This window comes from Myxine glutinosa, chromosome 10 (assembly GCF_964187855.1).
Source record: "Myxine glutinosa chromosome 10, kmMyxGlut1.1, whole genome shotgun sequence".
Classification (NCBI taxonomy): domain Eukaryota; kingdom Metazoa; phylum Chordata; class Myxini; order Myxiniformes; family Myxinidae; genus Myxine; species Myxine glutinosa.
The window spans coordinates 24,963,970-24,990,367 of record NC_136270.1 but is presented as its reverse complement, the minus strand read 5'-3'; the positions used below and the strand labels follow the sequence as shown (position 1 = coordinate 24,990,367).

General features: G+C 46.6%; 1 protein-coding gene across 1 annotated transcript in view; it reads left to right on the top strand.

The window, feature by feature from the left end:
• The window catches only part of SMG1 (SMG1 nonsense mediated mRNA decay associated PI3K related kinase), a 302,694-nt gene that overhangs the window by 233,294 nt on the left and 43,002 nt on the right, over nucleotides 1-26,398 (top strand). The window contains exons 48-52 of the mRNA XM_068125825.2: nucleotides 2,973-3,216; nucleotides 17,800-18,008; nucleotides 23,778-23,997; nucleotides 24,121-24,310; nucleotides 24,499-24,701. Coding sequence (XP_067981926.2) covers nucleotides 2,973-3,216; nucleotides 17,800-18,008; nucleotides 23,778-23,997; nucleotides 24,121-24,310; nucleotides 24,499-24,701 — 1,066 coding nt within the window. The remainder of the gene's footprint in view (nucleotides 1-2,972; nucleotides 3,217-17,799; nucleotides 18,009-23,777; nucleotides 23,998-24,120; nucleotides 24,311-24,498; nucleotides 24,702-26,398) is intronic.

Genomic DNA, 26,398 nt, shown 5'->3' with positions numbered 1-26,398 from the left:
GAGGAAATGAGGCCCGCCCGAGCCGCGGCTGTAATGGACACGCCGAGCGAAGCGAGCCACGACTCAGGCCGTTAACAAAGACTCGACCCGATTAGAAGCGGTTCTTATGTCGTGCCACCGGTATTCAATTGGGAAAAGACTAAAGCGACCGGATGAGAGGAAAACCCAAAGAATAAGAAGGGTGAAGGAAGAACAAATATGAATTATTAACTACACTACAAGAGGAAACGAAAGGCGGCAAGAATATACAAAAGGAGGAAATAAAAGGACATAGGGCAACCTTATACACTCTTATATAACACGCCCAGGACAATACAAACACACTTACACGAATGGGGTGGTGGTGGTGGGAAGGAAGAGAAGGGTCCAAGCAGATGGTTCCAGGCTCCGGGTCCGCCGCGAAGAATGGCAGGCAGCTGGTGTCGTTGGCGTGCGACCCGACCTTATAATTATGCGGGGGACTGGGATGCCGCGTACGTAATCTTCGTGCCAACTCTCTCTCGCCCAACGTTTGTCTCAGAGGGTACCCTCGCGCAAGTCGCTCAAACAATGTGACAATCAATCGAGCGCTCCCCGCGCAGTTCATTCACATCAGCATCCACCAGCGCAGTCCGTTACGATCATTATCCCCCGGCGCAGTCCGTTCACAATGACCTCCCCTCGCGCAGTCCGTTAAAGGGCTTCGCGCTCGCGCTTATATCATTGCGCGTCGAAATCAAGCCGCCTTCATAGGGCTACGCCCACTAACGAGCTCACCTCAGCCCTGGTTGATCATTGGTCAGCGAGGGCTCACTGGCTCCACCCTTGACGGCTCATGGGCGAGGCCACACCTCTTCCCGTGGCTCCGCCCCTTCTTTCCTCGAGCCGACCGCATGTTCAATGGAGTTTGGAGCCAACGCTAAGGCAGCGACGACGGCACAATGCAGCGAACGCTGCTAATAAGATTACGTGACAACATTGGGAAGGAAAAGCCTCGTCTGTAGGTGCTACTGGTACTTTGGAGAGAGAGAGAGATTGGGGGTAATTGAAGGGGCCTAGGTTATTTGATTAATGCAATGCAGATTCAACTATTGGGAACAGATCCTTAACTAGAACACATACTAATGAGATAACTAAAGAAGAAGCCTATGGTGTCCTACGTGTTGCAATATGACCTAACTAGGGTGCGACCTTTGACCTTTTACACCAAAAATGGGAATATTTACAGGGGATTATTTATAAGGGAATATTACAGATATTTACAAAGTGGAGGGTTCTAAAAACGACAACAATATATATATATAATATACAGAATTTTTTTACAGTGTAGCGGGCAATGCCATCTAGAATAGTGTTTGTCTGTCCGTATGTATGTTCACACAAACGTACATCAATCAGAGTTGAGGATCTGGTCACATGATAGGGGGGCAGTGTTTGGTAACCATTACAGTTGCATTTTTTTACTAAAAGGAAATGTAATAACCTTCTATGGAACGTGTTGGGGTCCGAGCGGGTGTTGTCGGGTGTTGTAGGAGGTTTCAGAAATTCCTCAATACAGTTGCGATTTTGAAATGCAATCGACACGGACCTTGCTCACGTATCCGGCAGTGAACAGATGATAATGGTGTGCTGGTTTGATAATATATTGATACAATTGTGATTTAACATCATATTTGACATATTAATATAATAGTATTAATTTGTGATTGGAATGATGAATGATGCTGTTTGGAATATAAATATAGAGATATTGAGTTTAAAGCAGAATGAGGTAATTACGTAAGGGTTTCCATCCATGACATTCGTGGATTCCCCATTTACAGTTTCACCATTGATTGGGTAAAGCAACATTCAGACTGGGTACGTTTTTTTTTTTTGCGCAAGTCCTTCACGAACCTGCTATCAATCGATGCCTGACGTTTGACTGAAGGTGGCACAGGTGTCTATGCCTGAAGTCAAAAAAAACAAAACTTCATAATTGCATCATTTGCTAACTGCCAACTGGTATCCCCACATAGGTTATACTATCCTTTTCAACTGAAGTGTCAAACAAGCCCGGCTATGCCGTTGTTCGACTATCGTTGTTGTTTTTCTGGCATTACTCTGTGGACCTGCGGTTAAGAATCTGTGCTCTATAGTCTACACAGAGCATCAGTTTTGCAGAAGCAATTTCTTGGCTAGGGTTTCAATCCTGGCCAGGCCGTCTCTCCGTTTCAGGATCCTCGACTGAGTGTGCAGGTACTTGGAATTTAGCTCGTTTTTTTTTTTTGTACACTCAGTTGAAGCTCATGTAAGAGCTAACACATAGAACATAAAAGGTACAGGGAACAAGAGGTGGAGAGAGAAATAACCTTCTGTGCACAACACATAGAGAACATGGACATCAGGAGATCTGTGGAAGGGAGAGGGTTGGGGCAGAATACATGGTATAAACAAATGGATATTACTAAGACTTTCAGGAAAGAAAACTATTTGAAAAAGGTGGATTTGGGTTTGAAATTTGAGTGCCAACGATAACTTGCCGACACTTCACAAAGGACACCACGGGATCTTTAACGTCCATCAACTAATACCAGCAGACGGGATGCCCAGTTTAACGTCCATCTGAGGAATGGCACACATTTGTTTATACCTAGTTCACTGGTTATTTTGTGCTTTGTGCAAGTGTTTCGTCTCTTTGATGATTCGTCAATTGCATGGCAAAGGCCTAAAAGGCTTTTTGCCATGCACTTTCTGGTGTTATAAATGATTTGTTCCAAACATCAGCCAGTTTTTTTAAACTTTTGTATCTTGTTTTGAATTAACATTTTTAAAAACTTCCTTTTTATTTTCTTACAAATTGCTGAATTCACCCACTTATCCATTGGTGGAATAAGCTCATGTCTGCATATGATGTCAGCATGTGTGCATAAAACAGTCAGTAATTGTCTGTTTTGGAGTGTTCCATGAGGCAAAGCTATTTCACATGCATCCGCTTTTTCTTCGAATGGCAGGCAATCTTTGGTGATGGATAAAGCAACGCATGGGGCTGGAGAGCAGCTGGTTGAGCTGACTTCACGGGATGGAGACTGGTTCTTGGAGGAACTGTACAGCCTCAGCAGAAATGCCATGTCACTTGTGTCATTGCTTTCAATCTGCCAACTACATCCAGCTCTAACCTTTACATCTACAGAGGTTACCACCGAGCATGTTTGTCAAGCTGTTTCACTTGCCAGTGGAGTCTACATTGCTTTACATGTGAGATTTTTTAAAAAATCTTATTTTCATTTTTTTCTGTCTTCAGTAACTTGGTATGTCTCGTGAAAAAAGCTCGTTGATATTCATTTGTTTGTCTCATGAGTCATGTTCCGAACGCAAGTTCAAACACACTGCACTATGTTGATTTATTAGTTTTAAATTGCTGTTCATTTCATTTTTTTCAAAATTTACATTGCCTCTCAATTTCCCCAGGACATCTTTGCACAACTTTATTGATACCAGATGATTTAAACTACCTGCTGAATTTGCAATTTATAGGGTTTTAAACGCCCTCGATCAACTTGATATTTTGGTTTTTAAAGAAACCAAAACGTGTAATTTTCCCAATAAATCTAGATACTGACATTATTTTAGGTTTCAACAAATTACCATTCCATATTCAAACCGTAATTTAAAAAAATAATGAAATTGGATGCAACGATGCGGTTTGTTGCAAGTTCAATAACATTTCTCAAAGATTTATTGGGAAGATTTGTCAAGATCGTCATCCGAACCCGAATGGACTTATGGGAACTGTGCTTGAATGACTCCCGAACTCACCACTTGTGCTTGGCCGGCCTGACCCCTTCCTCTGCAGGATGCTACCAGTCTGCATAAACATTTTATGTGACTCAGGAATCGTTTTCTCGATGGTAGCTGCCTTCCATAGCTTCCTGAAGCTTCATTGAACCTGTGTAGCTGATTTTGTCTCTATAAACCAGGCAACACACTGCACTTTTTCTTGTGGGGACGCCATTTGCAGTAAATGTGACGTCACCTGACACAGAAGACAGGGTTGATTCAATCTTTGAGAAAAAAATAGTCAATACTACTTTGAAAAATATTCTTTCATATGCAGCAAACTGCATTGCTGTATCCTATTTCATTATTTTTAGGTCATCTCATCTCTGTCTTGAAGAGATGAACTTATAAAATGGGTTGTGATGTCCGGATGTCCATCTATCATTCTATCTGATCGGCTGTTAACATTTTGCTATTTTTACAACTCCTCCTTTGTCACCCGGCTGATTGTTCTGAAACTTCACAAATGAATACAAGACAGTAGCCCACACAATTTATTGGGCTTCAATTTTTCAATTTCGGATCATGTGGGCTCCCAGGGGAGGGTTACTCCCTGAAACTTCAGATCTCTACTCGTCCCTTATTTACCAACCAATTGCTCTGAAACCCGATGCAGCCCTTCTACTCGATGTTCCACAGGATTTCTCGGTCTTACATTTTTTTCGATTTCGGATCAAGGGGGCTTCCAGGAGATCGGGGAGGGGGAGGGTTGCAAAAATCAGCAGAGTCCTGAACTACAACGTCAAGAGATGACAATTAGCCCACTCAGGGCTATTTTTTCATTACGCTTTCAATTTGTAACAGTCATTTGGGGCACCCTATACTTTATCAGCAATGCGTGGTTTGGAAAATTAGAGTGGAGGGATGCCAGTTATGGGTGAGAGAATAGAGTTTTCTAACTCCACATGGAGAGTGGGAACAACCTGGAAAGGAAGAATATTGTTATGGTGTTGGTACACTCTCCATGCTCTTAAGGCGTGTACTCCAGCACACCACAACTACCGACCCTGAGGTCACCAGGCCACGGATAACTCCGCGGTCCCATGGGTTGTTAAGCAACCACGGACGCTGGTTGGGTTAATTTGGTCTAACAGGGTCCTCTCGCCTATTATTTCATACTACCTGTTGATGACCTAATGACCCCAACTAAGGTTTGCACCTTCAGCGTTCACCCATCATCCAACTACAGACGTGGCCAAAAATATTGGCACCCTTGCACTTTTTTCAAATAACTCATAATTTTCTCTAAAAATAAGTTTAAATTGACAAAATTATTTGGTCTCTGTCGTGAAAATCAAGCTCAGACACGACTTGACCTCTGGGTAGGTTTTAATATCATTTAGATCTGTAGTACATCCTGTAAGAATACATGCATGCAACAGGCATTAAATCAGAGCATTTCATGAGTAGCAATGGTTGATTCAATATAACAATGGTTAGCGCAGCGCATTGTCAGCGCAGCATTTGGGGCGTACATACCATTCAAACTACTGGATAATGTCACAGTGAGTTCCGCTGAAGTGTCTGCGCGCCCCGGTTGTCCCGGGTCTTATAGACGCCCCCCTTCCGTAGCGAGCACCCCTGGGTTCACCTTGGTATAATTTCACTACATTCTCCCCGCCGTTAGAACTATACTGCCGCTCGGCAGGTTGCAAGCAAGCATCAGCAATAAACGAATGGGTAACGTCAATCCACGTCAGTCAGTCCACCCGTAGCGGTCGGGGCGGCGAACCTCCCTGCCAGTTCGTGTTCGGAATCCACCGGGCACGGCGTCCCCTAGCCCGGAGTCCCCCGCGTCGGAATAGCCGCCGGAGGTTGGAGTCGGAGGGGGCGCCCCTGCGCCTTCGGGCACGGGAGCGGGGGACGACGGGAGTAACAGTGGTAGTTCCATAGGGGAAGCTTCGATAGAGTCCATAGACTCGTAGACGGGTTCGTCAATATCCCTGTCGTCGTCCCCACATGGGGCGAGATGGCGTACGGAGACAGTAGACTCGCGGCCATCTGCCGTTAACACGCGAGCATGCTCGGGATTAGCCTGGAGGACCTGCACCTTGTCAACAAGGGGGTCCTACTTGCTAGCGCGAACCGCTCGTTTGAGATAGGCGGGCCCCGGTTCAGCGAGCCAGCTGGGTAAAGATTGGATACTGCCGGAGCTTCTAGGGTGGTGGAACAGTCGTTCGTGAGGAGTCTGGTTGGTGGCAGTACATAGGAGAGCCCGGATCGAGTTTAGAGCGGCAGGTAGTGACCACGCCCATTTATCGAGGCCTCGGCCGAGGGTCCGAAGGCTTAGCATGACGGCCCGCCATATAATCCCATTAAAGCGTTCGATCTGTCCATTCGCTTGGGGCCGGTACGGGGTGGTGTAGCTCGAAGCGACATTATGCTGGAGCAAGTAGCCCCTCACCTCCTGGGACAGGAACACCGCACCCCGATCGGTATGCACGTAGGCCGGATACCCGAACATAGAAAACAAATTCTGCAGACACCGAATAACCGTGGCAGCCGACATATCCCCGCACGTGTAAGCAAAGGGGAATCGGGAATACTCATCGACGATAGTGAGCAGATAGCGAGAGTTGCTCGACATCGGCAGCGGCCCTTTGAAGTCCATCGCCAAGCGCTCCCACGGTCTAGTAGCCCTAACGAGTGTCCCCAGAGGGGGGCTATAAAAACGTGGTTTGAGTTCCGCACAGATCGCGCAATCACGGCAGATGCGGCGGATGTCCTCCATCGAGTACGGCAGATTGCCCGCGCGCACAAAATGCGCGAAGCGCGTTACCCCGGGATGACACATAGTGCTGTGCAAAGTGCGCAGCCCCTCCAAAGTTACAACCCCCGCGCAAGTGGCCGGCCTCGATAAGGCGTCAGCGACCAGGTTATCCTTCCCCGGGCGGTATTTGATGGTGTAGCAGAAGTCGGCGAGTTCGATACGCCAACGGGTGATTTTCTCATTCTTAATGCGCTGAGCATGTAAGGTGTCGTACATAAACGCAACACTCTGTTGGTCCGTGATGATTTGGAAACTCCGCCCAAGCAGATACGGACGCCATCGCCGAATTGATTCGACGATCGCGTACGCTTCCTTTTCGACAGACGAATGCCTCCGCTCGGCGGAGATGAGAGTCCGCGAGAAGAAAGCCACAGGGCGGCCTCCTTGGGAGAGAGTCGCCGCTATCGCATGATCCGAGGCATCACTCTCCAAAACGAAAGAGGCACTCTCGTCAATCGTCGCGACAGCGGCGCCAGCAATGTCGACTTTAAGGCCCTCGAAGGCCGCCAGGGTGGCCGGGCCCATGGGGAAAGTGTCGCAGGCCACGAGGGGGCGGAGCTTTGCGGAGAAATTTTGCACCCACTTTGAGTAGTGGGCGAACAGCCCTAGAGCGCGTTTCAGCGAAGCCCGATCGCTAGGCGGAGCCATATCGAGCAAAGGGCGCAGACGCTCCTTATCCGGAGAGACGGAGCCATGGGTCACGGTGTACCCCAAAAGGTCTACCGTGCGTAGAGAGTATTGACACTTCGCCGCATTCATGGTTAAGCGATATTTCCGCGCGACCTCGAGGAAGCGTTTCAGATTAGCGTCGTGATGCTCCTGGTCATACCCACAAACCGTAAGATTGTCCAGATAGACAAAGACATCGGTCAAATTCTCCTTCGCAACGAGGTCATCCATAGCTCTCTGAAAACAAGCGACGCCGTTCGTTACCCCAAAGGGAAGTCTCGTGAACTGGTACAACCGCTGACCCAATTCAAAGGCTGTAAAGACGCGATCAGCCCGAGAGATGGGGACTTGATGATACGCACTACGCAGATCGAGAGTGCTATAAACGGAATACAGGGCCACCTGGCGTACCAGGGCGTCCATCCCCGGTAAGGGGTAGGCATCCAGCTGTGTAAAACGATTAATCGTCTGCGAATAGTCGATTACCATACGCCGGCGGTGGGCCTCACTCCGCACCACTAAGACTTGGGCCCGCCACGGTGACCTACTGTGTTCTATGATACCGTCCTTCAAGAGCAGGGCCGTTTCTTCCGCAATGAATTGCGCGTCCGCGCGAGAGTAGCGCCGCGATTTAACGGCTACAGGGGTACAATCAGTGGTCAGGTTGGGGAACAGTGAGAGTGGCTCCATGTCCATTTGAGCGAGGGCGCACACAGCGAGCGTGTCCGGCCCTCCGAAGTCTATTTCCAAACGTCCATGCCGCTTTACGAAATCAAGTCCTAACAGAACGTCAGCGCATAAGGCCGGTAATACCATGAGATACACGTCCGGGAACGTGCGTCCGTTTATCACAAGTTTCAATCGACACGCCCCTTTTGTGCTCAACCGAAGTCCCTGAGAGGCCATGAAGATCCGGCGGGTTGTCCCGAGAACCGGCCACCCATGTTGATGCACGAGTCGCTGATCAATAAAACTATCCGTGGACCCCGTATCAATCAAAGCTTGCGCAAAAACGCCCGCGACCGTGAGCGGAATGAAGGCCTGTGCTAGGCCGGCAGACCCGGCAGGTATAGTTCCGGCCGGGCGAGAAGATCGCGCCTCGCGGGTGGATCCCACGCCGGCTGCAATCCTTCGGGCAGCGTCGGCAGGTTGGGCCTCAGCAGGAGCATTGAAGTCAGTTGGCTCATCAGCAGTTTCATTTGCCAGAGTGGGTGAGGGTTGGTCGTAAGAGCAGCCGCCAGATGGCGCTCGAGCCACGTGAGAAAGGTCTCTGCCGTCTGCAGAGTCATTTGCCAGAGTGGGTGTGGGTTGGTCGTAAGAGCAGCCGCCAGATGGCGCTCGAGCCACGTGAGAAAGGTCTCTGCCGTCTGCAGAGTCATATGCCAAAGTGGGTGCATGTAATTCATAAAAGCTGCCGTCAGGTGGGGCTCGAGTCACGTGACAAAGATTTCTGCCGTCTGCAGATTCACATGCCAAAGTGGGTGCATGTAATTCGCAAAAGCTGCCGTCAGATGGGGCTCGTGTCACGTGCTGCGTTTGCCGCACTTCGAGAGGAATTTCCAAAGCAGGAGCAGGTCGCTTGTTTGAAGTAGGCGTTCGAACGCCAGTCAAGGTCGGATGCGCTGTGACCGGTCGCGTTCGCGCCATTTGTTTCGGCGGCCCGATGTATCTCACCAAGGTCGGGCGGGTAGCCAGAGGCCCGCGAGGAGGAGAGCGGCTCTTCAAAGTCGAGCGAGGCGCCCCGTCCGGCGCTCGATCCGTTGGCTCTGCGATGAGCCCATTCAAGGTCGCTCGGGAATGCGTGCCCCGAGCGGCCTTTCTGCAGACCTTTGCAAAATGACCCTTGTTGGAGCACAAGTGACATGTCACCTCTCGGGCCGGGCATTCAGAGCGAGGATGCTGCCGATTGCCACAAAAATAACATTTTGCATACCGGGCAGGCCGTGGCCGGGCAGTGAGGCAGCAGTGAGGCCGGAAGCGGAGTCCGCTTCCGGAGCTCCCAGAGACTCGGCCGTCGTGGTGGTCGGGTCCTCCTCCGTATCCTCGGCGGTAGCCCTCTCAGGTCGCGCGAGTTGCGAGGTCCCCGCCACGACTCGTGGGTGATCATATGCGGTCAATTGTTCTCGGGCATCTGTGTATACGCGTGCCAGCCGTAGTGCTTCTGTAAATGTCAGCTCCGCGACCTCCAAGAGACGGAGCCGCAAGACTCCAGAACTAATTCCGGAGATGAATGAATCTCGGAGCAAATCGTCCTGCACTGCTCGTCGGTCCGGACGTCCTGCACGCAGTCTGCCAATAGGTAGCGCAACTCCTGCGCGAAGCGATCGATCGATTCAGACGGTTGCTGTCGCCGCTGAGAGAGTTGATGCCGGCCGTGCACAGCGCTCCGTGTCTTTACGTAGAGGCGCTTCAGCTCGGCTAGGGCCGTAGCGTACGTCCCAAATCGAGAAATGTTCTTGAAAACAGTGTGATGGACCTTGGACTGTAACACGGACAGCTTTATCGCAGCGGTGGGCTCTGTCTCGTGAGCCGCAAAGTAATTCTGCAGCGTGTTGAGCCAATGAGCAAACTCCGATGCAGATCCCTCAGCTTGAGGGTCGGCTCCGAGAATCGGTACCACGATCATCTTGTGGTCAGCCATTCCGGCGATCTAAATGATATTAAATGTCGTGAAAATCAAGCTCAGACACGACTTGACCTCTGGGTAGGTTTTAATATCATTTAGATCTGTAGTACATCCTGTAAGAATACATGCATGCAACAGGCATTAAATCAGAGCATTTCATGAGTAGCAATGGTTGATTCAATATAACAATGGTTAGCGCAGCGCATTGTCAGCGCAGCATTTGGGGCGTACATACCATTCAAACTACTGGATAATGTCACAGTGAGTTCCGCTGAAGTGTCTGCGCGCCCCGGTTGTCCCGGGTCTTATAGACGCCCCCCTTCCGTAGCGAGCACCCCTGGGTTCACCTTGGTATAATTTCACTGCAGTCTCCACAATTCTTTCCTTCACTGTTAATATTACAGAACCTTTGTTTTTGATTCAGAACTGAATATATCCTTTTAAATCAGAAAATAAAAGAAATGGCATGGTGGCAGGGGGAGATGCCAGGAGGAGATAACCTAGACTTAATATTTGGTAGCGCAGCCTTTTGACAAAATAACTGCAGTCAAGCGCTTCCTATAGCCATGAATGAGCTTCATTCACCTCTCTACTGGCAGTTTGGTGCACTCCTCTTGTGCAAACTGCTCCAGTTCTCCCAGATTTGAAGGGTGCCTTCTCCCAACTGCTGTTTTCAGAGCTCCCCACAGGTGTTCAATGGGATTTAGATCTGGACTCATTGCTGGCCACTTCAGAACAGTCCAGCGTTTTGTCTTGAACCATTCCTGGGTGCTTTTTGAAGTGTGTTTGGGGTCATTGTCCTGCTGCAAGACCCATGACCTTTGACGGAGACCCAGCTTTCTGACACTGGGTTGAACATTGCGCTCCAAAATGCTTTGGTAATCTACCGATTTCATGATGCCATGCACACATTAAAGGCACCAAGTGCCAGAGGCAGCACAGCAACCCCAAAACATCACTGAACTTCCTCCATGTTTGACTGCCGGGAAGGTGTTCTTTTCTTTGAAGGCTTCATTTTGTTTTCTGTAAACATGGAGATGATGTGCTTTACCAAAAAGCTCTAATTTGGTCTCATCTGTCCACAGGACATTCTCCCAGAAGGATTTTGGTTTGTTCAGGTGTGTTTTTGCAAACTCCAGTCGAGCTTTCTTGTGTTACTGTCTCAGCAGTGGGGTCCTCCTGGGTCTCCTACCATAGAACCCCATTTCATTGAGTTGGCGACAGATGGTGCAAGTTGAAACTGTCGTACCTTGTGTGTGAATGTCAACTTGAATCTGTTTGGCGGTTGATTGAGGTGCTTTCTCCACCATTCGAACAATCCTCCGCTGCAATCTTCGATCAGGCCCCTGTCACACATAGGCGGATATTTTTGGCGACTGCCGGCGATCAAGACTTTTCGGCGACTACTGGCGATTTTGGGCGGTCAAATATGGTCAGGCGGCAGTATGGCGACTGCAGGCGGCCACATTGCGACTGCATTGCGATGAAGCACTGACCTCGCCCCAAGTGGGATGGCGACTGTTGAAGATCGACGACGACTGCATTGCGGATGCACGGCGGCAGCGTGGCGACAGTCTGGCGGCTAGATTACGACTGATGGCGGATCGCGGCGACTGCATTGGGCCCGGATGGCGGTTTACTCCGACATCCACAAGACTGCAATAAGACCGCCGGCGATTGGAGACGATTCACACATGATGATTGTGTGATCACACACAATCATTCACACATTATTCACACATCAAGAGACGATGTCTGCACCGAACCTGCCACTAGCTGACGATGACGATGACTCTGGCAGTCAGGATTATTGACACATTAGTGATTACTTGTAGATATTTGTGCTATTGGATACTTGTGCTGTGCTATTGGATACTTGTGCTATGAACATTGTGATTCATTATTGGATACTTGTGCTATGAACAAATTTGTATTTAATATGAACAAATAAATTTGTTTGTATTAAATATAAATTTCAAAAATCACTGTTTCGTCCTCGCTGCAGGCACTCATCAGACGGCTAAAGCTACCGTTAGTGTTTTTATTTTGCTTTTTTTTTTTTAATCTTTATTTCTCTATTTTACATTTCACTTTATTCATTTCAATGATGTATGACATGAAGCATAAAGATGTTTGATGTACAATAAGAAAGTGAATAAAGATGTATCATTGTAATGTAATAATCAAACTTTTCTGCAGGGAGAGAGAATGGAAATAAAGTCCAACAAATTATTTCCACTGGTCCCAAGTCCCATAAATAAAGTTTCCAAAGGACCAAAGTCCCAAAAATAAAGTTCCCAAAAGTCCCAAGTCCAAACAATAAAGCCATATCCTTGTCGGCACCACAGGACCTCACTCCACGGAGACCCTCACACCATCCTGTCTTGCCATGGAATGGAGCTCAGCATGAGCCAGCAGTATGTCATTCACATCAATATCTTGGTCCAGTGCTGCCAAGTCATTCAGAAGGGCCAGCTTCATCCTATGTTCATCATCCATGATAGATGTTGGTAGAGAGACCCTTGGTAGACCTTGCCCATAAAACATACTGCAGTGAGCTGAAATGTCCACCCCTATTTATACCTGGCCAGAAAATCGTGGTATGTCGTAATGCAGTCGCCAGGCAGTCGTAGCTCTGTCGCCAATGGCCGTAACTCGGCCGCCACTAGTCCTACTGCTGTCGTCGTCAGTCTCCCATAGCCGCAGGGGAGACGTGACAGTTCTTCTGTACTCGATATGCAGCCGCAACAGTGTCGGCCCGTAGTCGGGAAGATGCCGCAGGAAAGCCATATGGCATTCGCATCTCTGCCGTGCTAGCTGGTGGGGCGATGCTGGGGCGATTGCGGAAGACTATGAGCGACTGGGTTGCGGCCGCTTTACGGTCTTATTACGGATTCCGACGACAGCATGGCGGTTCCATCACGACAGCATGGCGGATTCTTTTTGAGGACGACTGAGCGCGCCGTTTTTAAACATTTAAAAATATATTTGGCCCCTTTGCGGCTCTTGCCGACTGCAGCAGACCTGGGGAGGATAACCACGACTACAGAAGACCGTCCATTACGGTTTCATTACGATTGTCGGCGGTGGTGGCGATTTTTTCAGTCGCCAGTAGTCGCCGACAAATCCGCCTATGTGTGACAGGGGCTTCAAGTTTTCTCTTGCAGACACGTCCAGGGAGGTTGGCGCAGTGCCATGGGACTTAAACTTCCTGATACCATTGGGTACGGTGGACACAAGAACATCAATGTCTCTGGAGATGGACTTGTAGCCTTGAGATTGTCCATGTCCATGCTACAATCTTGTGTCTGACCTCAGACAATTCTCTGGTTTTCTTTCTTTTCTCCATGCTTATTTCGGGACGCACAGTGACACAAAACAGCAGAATGACTCCTTTTCTCTATTCAAACTGGTTGAGTGAGTGATTTTTATGTTGCAGGCACCTGCAACTCACCACAGGTGAGTTCAATTCCAAATTAAAGGAGAATCACCTGCTTGAAATCTCATTATTTCTAACAACTTCTAAAGGGTGCCAATGATATTGCCTGGGATATTTTAGGATTTCTCTGTGGAATAAGCTAAGATTTAGTACTTTTTTCAGCTTTTTTTGTTTCATTCCACTGCAAACCAAAGAAATACATATGTGGATACGAAAATATTTTATAATTTCAACAATTTTCTGGAAGAAATGGTGCATTATTTGAAAAAAGTGCAAGGGTGCCAATATTTTTTGACCACGACTGTACTATGAGGGCCAAGCGAAATGCTGGCTAAGCACGACCGAAGCTAAACTTTCGGACAGAACTCACGTCTATCCACTACGTACCCGATATGTCGGATCAATGAAAGAAATGACACTAATGAGGCAGATTGGAAAGAGAACAATTATTTATTTACACACACATAAGCAGGCAGTCATCAAGCATGGATTCATAAGTAGCCCACAGCCATCTTTACTTACACAGGCAGGCAATCAACAAAGCATGTATTTACAAACGAAAGGCAACAGACACGGAAGAGCAGACTTACCCCAAAAACATATTTCCCTCTTATACAGTCTTAGTTGCAGGAAGGACATGGTGCCATCACTAATCTGGGAAGAAGACGAGAAGATCAGAAAGAGGCAGTTTGGCAGAGCATTGGTTATCTCCTCACTTACCTCATGCAACCATGCAAGGTTGCGTCGGGCCAAATATTGCGAGAGTGGGAGGGGTTTGTGGGAGAGGGTTTGGTGTTGTGTGGGAAGGGTGTGGAGTGAGTGCATATGGAGCTTTGCTGCACCCTCTGCTCGTGGGATGCTTGCCTCCTGCCCTGGCACAACTCACTCCTGCTCCTCTTACCCCAGCACAGCTGGGTGGGTCCATTGCCACCCATACTCTGGCAGACAATCTCCTGAATTGGCAGTTTGAGATGTACTCGTGTCCCTGGTGCATCGCCAAACAGCCCCGGACTGAGCCGAGACCTGGCCCTTTATACATGCACCACTATGCGTGACTTTGAGGGAGCAAACTTCATGTGAGCATCTTAACCCATTGGTGCACGTGCAACGGGGGCGGGTGCCGTGATGAGGCCAGTGGAAAATCCCAGTGTTGTCACGCTTGACGGCCAGCAGGGAGGGGGAGAGCCTCCGCCTCCCTCCTGCTCCCCTGCCTCAGCCCCTCTTGTGTACAAATGTCGAATGGCCCGGCGTTCATCAGCGATTTGCCAAGCATTTTGTGCTTTGTGTGTTTGAGAAGCGTTGTCCCATGTGACAAATGTGAAGTGCAGGGAGGGAAGAATGTGGGAAGGTAGTTTGACAGTCCTGGAGGATTTATTGTTTATGGCATGGGACTCATTGGTCTGGATATTCCTATGTGTACATGACTGCTCTCCCCTGGGGGGTACATTTTCCAAACCGTAAAAATATTAATACTATGAAAGTCGATCAACCCCAAGTCCTCAACCCCCTTCTCCCAACTCTTTACCCCCCTCCACTCCAACTCTCTGACCTCCCCTCTCCCCTTTCTTCTTCAACTCCTCCCTCACTAAACCCCAAGCTACACCCCTCCCCTCCCTCCCCCCTCCTGACCACATGTCTTCAATCTCCCTACCAATCTCAATTCCCCCAAGTCCTCAACCGATATGTCGGGAGCTGTTATTCCCCTCCCCCTTTGTTAATTCTTGCTGCTTTACCAATTATCAAGCATAACCAATTATATGTTTTGTTTTGACTGATTGCTGTATTCTTTTAAAATACTTAGTCCTTTCTTGTGCATTGAGGATGTGTAATACCCTAATAAGGAGTTCTGTGCTTGTGAGCTCTTGCCCTGTATTGGCATGATCCCTTGTTCCCCTTTTGTGGCCTTGGTTGCAGCTGCTATCTCTCAGCCTCCCACATGACTTTGCCAATATCCTGTAGGCTGACACATTTATGAGTGTCCACTCCCTTTGTACTTCCCCAACCCAAGTCTCTATACAGAAAGTTGTAAACATGTTGCCAAATATTGCTGACCATCTCCTTATCTGAGCCAAGACTCCCATCTCTCTGCCCCACCCCAATTCTCTCACCTCCCATTCCCCTTTCTTATTTGAGTCATCCATCCCCCCCTCCACCAGCATTCCAAGTCGTCAACCCCCCACCCCCACTTAAACGCAAGCCCTCCTCCGACCACCCCCCACCCCCTCTCAACCCAACCCTAGTGTCTTTACAAAAGTACAGCGATGTAAGCAGAGTCTGGTGACTCCGTTATCTGCAAGGACTCCTTTGTGTCAAATTTCGACTTCCCCCTGCCAAACCAGTCAAAGTGGCATTCTCATAGGACCTAGTCCATTTCAGGTTAACTAAATACTGTTTGGTCGCTGGACAACTACCAATTTCAAACCGTGAACACTGTGCCTATGTGTACATATGCTTTTAATTTCGTTTTTGTTTTTGTTTCATTTCTTTGTTTGCAATTTAACAAATCTGATGTTTGATATATCTTTATATCTATCTTCTTCTATCTATCTATCTATCTATCTTCTATATATATTTATATGTATAAAAGAAAGATTTTGTTTGTTTGTCTGCACGCGCGAATCTCCTGAACGGTGAAAGATAGGAGGAAACCTCTGAAACAAAAAGTGTCGGGACAGGCCCTGGGAAGGTTATAGGCTAGGTGGCGAGGCCGGGCTGGGCCCATTTCGTAATAAATCTTCTTCTTCTTTCAAAATGCTCTTGAAGTACAACTTATGCACTTAATCGGAATATCTGACTGATTGCAACACATGATTTCAAAATTCTCTCTCGACAGAGACAGAAGCCCGACAGAAGAAAGAACAAGGAATCGATGAGCACTAACTGATACTGGGCTCGCGTCAGACCTATGTGCAGAAGATTAAATTAATTCAAAAATAATCCCGGGCAACGCCGGGTGCATTCAGCTAGTATCTTATAAAATGAAGGCTGAGGTAAAACTATAATTCCTAATTGAGGCGTCCCCATTCAGACACAATTATAGAAGCAGGGAAAAGTAAAAGAGAAGAAAGATGGTTTGGTGAGTCGGCCGATACTCAGCCTTGCTCCGACGAGGACAAGCGTGAGCGGTCCCCGAGTCTCCGTGCCGGTCGTTCCACGCTCTACAAAGCTCCGATAAGTCTCTCAGGCGCACGTGACACGAAGCACAGCCGTCCTCCACCCAGGCCAGAACAAGAGAGAGATCATTTCTGTGACCGTCCGATCCGATCGCCGGAACCAGAGAGAGCAAAAGGGAGGGACGCACCCTCCTTTTTCACTCGCTGACGTCGCACTCCAACCAATCCCTGCGCCCCATTACATCATCCCATCTCCATGGCCAATCATCCCCTTCGTGGCAGGGCCTCACGGCCTGCTTGACACACAATGACGAAGCTCGGGGTGTGGCCTGCCAGTTACGATCATTTGAGGCTAAGCCTCGCCGTCCTTTCGGAATGTTCGGCTGGGCGGGGTTCACTTGCCAATCGTTATGTCGGTGATGGTGGTCAGTACCTGACGGTACTGTCGGCGATTATGGTTGTTGTTGCAATGGTGGCCCTTTGCAGATGAAATAAAACGATATGGAAAATCGCAGGGGAAATTACACACTGGGGATTATCCTTAAGCCCTACCTAATTAGCATAGCTCCACCCCTCGAATTGAGACATATACAATATTATGCCCTACAGATTCCCTACTTAGTACATTGAGGTTCTTCTTCTTCGCTTTACACGGTCCATGCTAAACTATATTTACCTATCGCCACTACGGTATTTCATCCCTTCCCCCACAAACTTAACAGTATCCTGAGTTACTTTCCATCTCTTTCCGAGACTCTTTCTCGACCACATATTTTGTCAACTAACAGTTTCACATATCTTCCTCAGTCTTACATACGGCTCCTGCTGAAACCCAAAGTCAGGATGCAATCTGCCGCCCGGAGTAGTGTTAACTCGCAAACACTTTTATTTATATGTACCTGCCATGTGATATTTACTTCCCAGGAGCCATACTATTCATCAAACATTCACAGCACTACAATGATGTCGCTCTCCATACTTTTATACTCTTTCTGCAGATGTGGTGCTTTGCATGACAACCAATCAGTGCACGACATTTAACACATGACTACCATCGAGTTTTCCCTCTGTTTCGGATTATTTCCTATTCTGCACGTGTTTATACAATATGTATGTACCTTTGTTACCTTGCATACAAGTGTTACAAGCATACAAGTTAATGTGTTACCTTGCATACAAGTTTATCTGAGATCTGAGATGTGGTCTGTGGCCAAAATGCTGAAGTGGCAAAAAAGCACCAGTCGAGTGTTGCCATTTTAAGCAGTTTCTTGATCACTCAGCAACAAAAAAGTTTTTGGTGATTTACGCAGCCTATCATTTTCTCCCTTATTTTAACACATCTCGATATAGCCGTCTTTGATCACACTTGCTCATTGTTCTGCAGGAGCTGAATGATAACTTTCGTCAGATAATTTTCCCCGAGACGATGCGCTTCCTCATGAAGGAAGACAAAAGCCTCATCGGACTGCTGGACGAGCTGCAACACATAGTCGAACAGGCTACTGGAGGAGCTGACTTGTTGCGACTTGCTGAGGCCTTGCAAAGCAACACTGAAGATGAAGATTTTGACCCACACCTCTTTCACTCTGTTGAGTAAGTGTAAATGTCATCGGTAGGCCTAAACCTATTTGTTATATTGTCAAGAATTTTGTTGCAATAAAATTATTTTGCTGACAAGTTTCAAAAATTTCATTGCCTGTTTAATTCCCCCAAAGCTACCGGCTGTTTGTCCGATGTTGTCTGGTGTCTTTTTTCATGTGTGTACACTATTTGTATAACAATAATGGGAGAAAGTAAGCAACAATGGCAAGACCAACACTACCTATTGTCTGATTTTTCATCTCCTCTTCTGGCCATTGCTGTCTGTCCCATGTGTAGCTGATCATCCATTTGTCCTTCGAATCCCTGCCTATCTTCCACAACATAGACATCAACTATGTCCAGTTGACATTATTATAAAAGCCTTTTCAAACTTCACAAAACACACAAACAGCTTCTGACCATATTCCAAACTTCTTTCATTTGAACTCTCATCATACCTTTAATTGATGCTATGATACCACAACCTTTCATACTCGTTTGCAATGGCTTATAATGTTTGTTTTTTTCTTCAGAATATCCATTATGACCTTTCATGCATGAGGAATCGTGCACTATGGTTGGTTCTCATGCTCTTACAACGTGTTGTACAATAGTCTGCACATCCTGTAGCTTTTCATTAATGTTTGTCCAATAAGCTCATTATTTAATCTAATTCATCCAGCCATTTGTTATGCATTAATTTGGATCTCTCTGGAACTTCCTTGACTGCCTTCTTACTGAGGTTCTTCATAATTTCTGCTGAGATTATATCAACTGCTTTTATCCTTTTCATGTCCTTTATTACTGCTTTAACTTTCCTCTGCAGGAGTTTCTCAGGGCCTCGATCAACTTCAGCTACTTGAAATTCATCTTCCGATTTTTGGTTTTGAATTTTTGCATCCTTGGCATAAAGATCCTTCACATACTCTTTCCATCTGTTATGAATTTTGTTTGTTCATGAAAATATATCTCTTCCTGTCAACATTAGACCCTGAGCTGAGTCCTTACCTCTGACACAGAAGGTGGACTTCACTTTTTTTCCATACCATTTGACATATTCAACTGAAACATGGCTTTATTATGATAAGATACAGAACAAGTTTGAGTTTTGGGATCATGACCATCATTTTGGTGCATGATATTTCATATCAGAAAGCTCCAGTATAACTCTACAAAAAGCATGATACACACAGACGCACACAAACACACACACACACAGACACTCACACACAGACACTCACACACAGACACTCACACACAGACACTCACACACAGACACTCACACACAGACACTCACACGCAAACACTCACACGCAAACACTCACACGCAAATACTCACATGCAAACACTCACACACAGACACTCACACGCAAACACTCACATGCAAACACTCACATGCAAACACTCACACGCAAACACTCACACGCAAACACTCACACGCAAACACACACACAAACACACACACACACACAAACACACACAAACACTCACACACAAACACTCACGCACAAACACTCACACACAAACACACACACAAACACTCACACACAAACACCCACACACAAACACCCACACACAAACACCCACACACAAACACTCACACGCAAACACTCACACGCAAACACTCACACAAACACTCACACACAAACACACACACAAACACTCACACAAACACTTGCACACACACAAACACACACAAACACTCACGCACAAACACTCACACACAAACACCCACACACAAACACCCACACACAAACACTCACACACAAACACTCACACGCAAACACTCACACGCAAACACTCACACGCAAACACTCACACGCAAACACTCACACACAAACACTCACACACAAACACTCGCACACACACAAACACTCACGCACAAACACTCACACAAACACACACACAAACACTCACACAAACACACACACACTCACAAACACACAAACAAATCAAACTCCTCACTATCCACAGAATGTTCTGCAAAAAATCAGTGCATCCCAAGAATGTACATGCAGAGGAAAAATGTTGGCGACGGCCTGATGGAACTCAGTCAAGTGCACAGAGCGACGACTGAAGGATTAGCAAAGTATATGAAAAGCTCAACAGACTACCGAATACAATTTTATATACAAGCATGAACACAACAAACCAGAAAAGTTATCTCACTCAGCTTGCAAAACCCTCCAAAAACAGGTGTAAATAGAAGATGTGGTGATGGCCTGATCTGCCTCTGACATCAACACTTCCTGGGAATTCTTCCAAACTAAACTGCTCTCATGCACAGATTTATCCCATCTCGTTTTCAGTTGTCATACCCTTCCTCTCATCCATCGTACACTGAAGCTTGTGGTGAGACAGTTGACATGAAACAATTTGCCTTCACTTCATGGAAGGCTAATCCAACTGAAGGCAATCTCAGTTCTTTTCACAAAGCTCGGAACAAGTGTGTGTCCACCATCAGGAGAGCCAGGAAACAATATCTCTCGACTCTCAAGACTGAACTCTCAAACCTGTCTCCCTCCTCCAAATCCTGGTGGCATCTGGTCAAATCTGTTTCTGGTGTTTGTTCCCCCTCCATCCCCTCCCTTACCTCAAACGGCTACACAGCTGACACCGCACGCGACAAGGCTGAATGCCTCAACTCTGTGTTTCCCTCAAAACTTGTGTCCCGAACGCATCTCTCTCTGTACCCACCTTACCCAGTCAAACCCAGCTGCTCCTGGACTCTGTGTCCTTATCTCCTGACCAGGTGGAGAAGTTTTTGTCGAACCTCAACTGATTCTGCAATTGGACCAGACGGCATCAGCCCACGGGTCTTAAAATCCTGATCTGCCACTCAATCTCACCCTCTCTCTGTTCTCTTCACCCTCTCTTTTGCTCAAGGTCATCTGCCATCTGCTTGGAAATCAGCCAACATGACAGCTTTACACAAAAATGTGCAAAAACAGATCCTTGCAACTACAGTCCAATCAGCCTGCTCCCAATAATCAGCAAGGTCATGGAATCGATCATCTCTCTGACATCAAATCCTTCCTCTTCTCCAATGGCTTGATCTCCAATCATCAATGTAGATTCAGACCAGGTCATTCTACTCTGGACATGCTGCTTCTGCTGTCTCAACAATGGATGGAGGTCCTCAATGCCAAACTGGAAATCAGAGCCGTCTCCGTTGACATATCACGTGCCTTCGATACGGTCTGATATCCATGGAAATCTCCATGCATGGCTTGCGGACTTCCTCTCTGGTTGTAGTCAACGTGTGGCTCTGAAGGGATTTCTCCTCTGACACAGAAGTTCCCCAAGGCAGTGTTCTGGGCCCTGTGCTTTTTCTGGTCTTCATCAATGATCTCTCTGACTCTCTTGAAAATCCTCTCTATCTCTTTGCTGATGACTCTACTCTCTGCCGCTCCATACCTCATCCCTCAAATCGGCAGTCTGTAGCCTCCTCACTCTCTACAGACATGGACAAAATCACAGACTGGTCAAACAAGTGGAACATGTCTTTCAATCCTGACAAATCTCACACTTTCTCAACAATCCTCTCCAAGAATTTCTGTCACTCAAGCTTTTGGGTCTCACTATCTGCCATGATCTTTCCTGGGAAAACCACATTTCCAAGCTGGCCTCCAAAGCCAGTCGCCGACTGACCATCCTCCGTCGTGCGAAGTCCTTCCTTATTAGCACACCTGAGCTCCTCACCACATACAAGGCTTTTATCCGCAGCTCAATGGAATACTGCTCTCCCCTCTGGGCTGGGCTGCTGCTCCTGCCTCACACCGAGCTCGACTTCACGCTGTAGTAACCAAAGCTTTCAGAATCATTGGAATCTCTCGCGATGAAGCTAACTCCGAGGGCTTTTCACTCACTCACCGCAGGCAGGTTGGTGGTCTTTCTGTCTTGTACCGACTCTTTTCCGGCCTATCTCCCCCAGCTCTGTCTGTGCTCTGTCCCACAAATATTCCTACAGGTCGCACAAGATCTGCCAGCAACCCTCTTCTGGTGAAACTGCCAAAATCAAGACTCTCTGCTCACCTTCACTCTTTCATTCCTCTTTTCTCCTGCCTCTGGAACAAATTCCCTCACTCTTCAATCCCACTCCTCCCTCCAGGTCTTTAAAACAGCTGTTGACGACCATCTCTTATCTTCCCCCATCCAAAACCTTGATCCTTTCTACTGCCGTTAATTCACCCCAGATCCACTTTCTTGAAATACCGACTTCTTTCCTGGAAGTCCTAGCAGTGTCCATGTGTTTTTTCCCTCTCCCACTCCTCCTCCCCCCTTCCCATGCCTCCTCCCCCCTTCCCATGCCTCCTCCCCCCTTCCCATGCCTCGTCCCCCCAAGCCCTCTCCTTCCCACAGATCTCCCGATTGTCCCTATTCTCTACTGTTGTACTTGTGTGCTTCCCTATCTCTCCCCATTTTGTCTCCCGCTCCCTTTATTATATGTTTTATGTGTCCGTGTTTTTTTTTTTGTGATTAATGTTAGCTCTTACACGAGCCTCGATGTTGTATACAAAAAAAAAAAAAAAAAAATTGCATACACCAAACAGAACTAACAAATACAGCCCCACTGATTGCAAAAAAAGACAAAAGAAAAATAAAAGACGAAATATCAGCAGATATATATAGTGACAACTGGGAGAAAGTCAAAAGAGCAGGGAAAAAAAAAAGTTGGCCAGATTGGGGATAGACAAAGGATCAATGGAATGGCTAAGAAGAGTTCAGCTCAACTGGGATGGAGGATGAATCATGAGAAATGCCCAACACCATCGACACCACATGAATGTTTTTTAGAAGAAAGCGGGACAAAGTGAATTCGACAAGTGTAGGTCTGTATGATAGAAACAAAAAGCGTGAGTAACCGCTGATCGGGATGTAAAAAAACAAAAAAACAATGTCAGAGCAGCTTTACACCCAAAGGCACAACAAGGTATGTTGAATAATCAATCCACTTGCACATCTGCAAATATTTCAATATCCTAGTTTTACAAAACTCATGGAAACGAACCAAACCAATCATTGAAAACAAAGACTTAATGCTCACATACAATCCGGATGATCTCATCGAGCGTGCACATAGAAAGCAAAGCACTGCCACCGGATGTAGTACTCGGATGCAAAAAGGAAAATAAGGCATTGCTAATTGAAGTTTCAGTACCCAGTGATTGTGGCCTAAATAATGTAGAAATCAAGAAAATGACCAATTAATCAATACCTCAAGAATGAAGTGAAAAGATATTTGAAGCTGAAGAGCACCAAAATTCTACCAGTGATGATTGGAGCAATGGGAATGACAAAGAAGAAGCTCACAAACAAAAATCCTACAAAACCATCCCTGGGAACATTACCACAAACGAGCTGCAGTTGGAGTCTTTCCCGGGGATCAGTGACGATCCTGAAAAGAGGCCTTGAAACAAAACTCTGAGAACACCACAAATTGACAACTTACATACATACACACCTCATCCATTCTGGAGGTCTTGATCCATTCTCTTTTGCCTTGTCTGTCATCCTTCTCACTTTGTTGTTGAGTACTATATTTCTTTCTGCCTTCTTCCATTTTCACACTTTCACTTCCTGTGCTCTTCCATTTCCATAATCATTTCGTTTGTGACCCTCTTTCTTTGGTTATGCTTCCCTTTCATATTGCCGATGTTATTCTCTCTGCTTCAGATTGCATCCTTTATATAATTAAAACGGCGAAGGGAGGAATTATCTTGTATTGTATGTTGAGATGATTTAAAGTGAAATTGCAAAATTATCTTCCATGTCCTGCAGGGCTTTGCGCTTGAAATACTCAGAACTAATTCCACCCCAGCTGCCTGCAAACCATCCTGTATCCATTGGAGCTGAGAATCGGCATCATTCTGCAGGAGTTGCAGCGGAGCATTCATCATTGATTGAGACGACACACATGTCAGCTGGACTGATGCTGCTGATGGCTTTTAATGGCATGTTCGCACAGGTTGATGATGCTTACAAACTGTTGCTTGACAAGGTGAGAACTACAATGGTTTGTGGACGTTCATTTTAGATGTTATTATTGAGCTACCATTGGAACTGGCTCTTTTTCTCTTTCACAATTCACTTAAAAATTTGTGCGGTTTGACATTTTTTCCAGCTTCAAGGTTTGGTGGTACCTCAAGAGTGGCATTGTGTTGATGTACTACAAGACGCCTGCCTGGTGCCAGGGTCCATGACGCAAGGCACGCCTAGCATGCAGGGCTTTGCGGATGCCACCTTCTTGCGTCGTCTCCATGCTCTGTTAGAGTTCTTTTCTCTGTGCCGTGCAAATGTGCGCACATTTTCGGGTACGCAGCTGCTTCTGTGGATACGTGACAAATTTGGGTTTTGCCTTTTGCAGTGATTTATTCTTAGAAAAGTAATGAGCCAGCCCTATGATGTTCAATGAGCATTTTTTTGGTGTCACTCACCATTACCTCTTTCAGTAAATGTTTATGCAGTATTTGGTTTCGTCCTTGTTTTTTTGGTGTGATAGGTTGGCAAGTGGAGAGAGGATTGGGTGTGAATATGGCAGATGCTGCCACAGTCTCATTTCACAACGAAGAACAGCTCGCACATCCTGTGAAGGCTTTCACAGCAAATTTTGTGCGTTTTTTCCTTGTTGGACTTCCAACTCGGACCCTCAGCCTTACTGTGTGCAGTTTTCTTGTGGCTCTTGGCACTGACATTGGCACACAGGTATGTTTTGTTATGTGGAGCTTGTCGGTATTACAAGACCAGTCACAGAGTTATGAACTTGCACATGTACCGATGGCTAGATATAACTAGATGTAAGTGTACTTTTACATGGCATGCAGTGTCGTGAGTAGACAATGGACAAAAATATAATTTTAACTTGGCTTTTCTGCATCATGACCTATGGGTTCAGATCGGAATACTAACAGGACAACCATGTGCTCTTTTGGCTTATCATCTCCACACTTTTTGAAAAAAATAGGGGAGAAATTGCAATCCTCTCCGTCTGTCTGTCCAACTGTCACGCTATCTCCTCCTAAATAAACGGTTATGCAGAAATTCACCAAACTTCGTAGTTATGATCACCACATGACACAAAAGTGCGAAAGCAGTATCATTTTTGCCTTCCACCTGCCCCCCGCCTTTCCATGCTCCTGGTTGTCGACCGATACCCTGGCCATTATTGATATGGAGAGGTAAGCACAGCTTCAAGGAAACATTCCAGAATTAAGATGCCTTTGAGAGTGGTCTATCGGATGACTGCTAGGAAAGACCTCGACTCTTGGTATGAGCACTTGGCCAATGAAACTGAAGAAGGTATTCATCAAAACGACCTTCGAACTGCCTTTTGGTCAATCCAGCACATGTGTACTGGTCAGAAATCAAATAAAAACAAAAGCAGTACTCTGAGCATGAAGGCAAGTGGGACACCCCACCACACCAATTAGGAAACCCACACAGACGGGAAAGAACATTTTGAGTAGGCACTTAACTTCCACACTGCCCCGACCTAGTGGAAGAGGCCCTCATAGCTGGCAGTGACGTCACCTTGTGCGTGAATCCTCCATCCTTGTCTGAGGTCCATCATGCAGTGAAGAAACTCAAAAATGGTGGAGGTGTGATGATATCGCTGAAAAAGTGCTGATATTCCAATCTTTGAGGTATTAGTCACGTGAAAAAGTAAGTACACCCCATGTAAAGTTTTGACTTTTTCAACATATTTCAACATACAGCTATTTGATCTTCATTTCAACAATATAGAAAGATAAAGGTGATATAATATAACAAATATCATGAAACATTTACATTTTGTAGTCCATTGTGTAATTTAAATAAACATAAATGCAAATTTCGCATGTGGAAAAATTAAGTACACCCTTGGCTCTAATAGGTGGTATTGCCCCCCTTTGGCAGAAACAACCTCAAGTCGGTGTTTCTTATAACTGTCTACCAGTCTCTCACATCGACTGGGAGAAATTTTTGTCCACTCCATGCAGAATTCTTTCAGCTGTGTGACGTTTGAGGGGTTTCTTCCATGCACAGCTCGTTTCAAATCCCCCCACAACATCTCGATGGGATTTAGATCCAGGCTTTGACTTGGCCATTCCAGAACCCTCCATTTCTTTCTTTTCAGCCATTCCTTGGTGGATTTACTGGTATGTTTAGGGTCATTGTCATGTTGCAAGGTCCACCTCAACTTTGAGCTTCACCTTTGTTGAGCTTCAACTTTCTGACAGATGGCCTCACATTATCCTCAAGCACCCTCTGGTGCAATGAAGAATTCATAGTGGATTCTATGATGGTGAGCTGCCCAGGCCCTGATGCAGCAAAGCTGTCCCAAACCATAATATTTCCACCACCATGCTTTACAGTTGGTATCAGGTTCTTGTGGTCAAATGCTGTCTTCGGTTTTCGCCAAA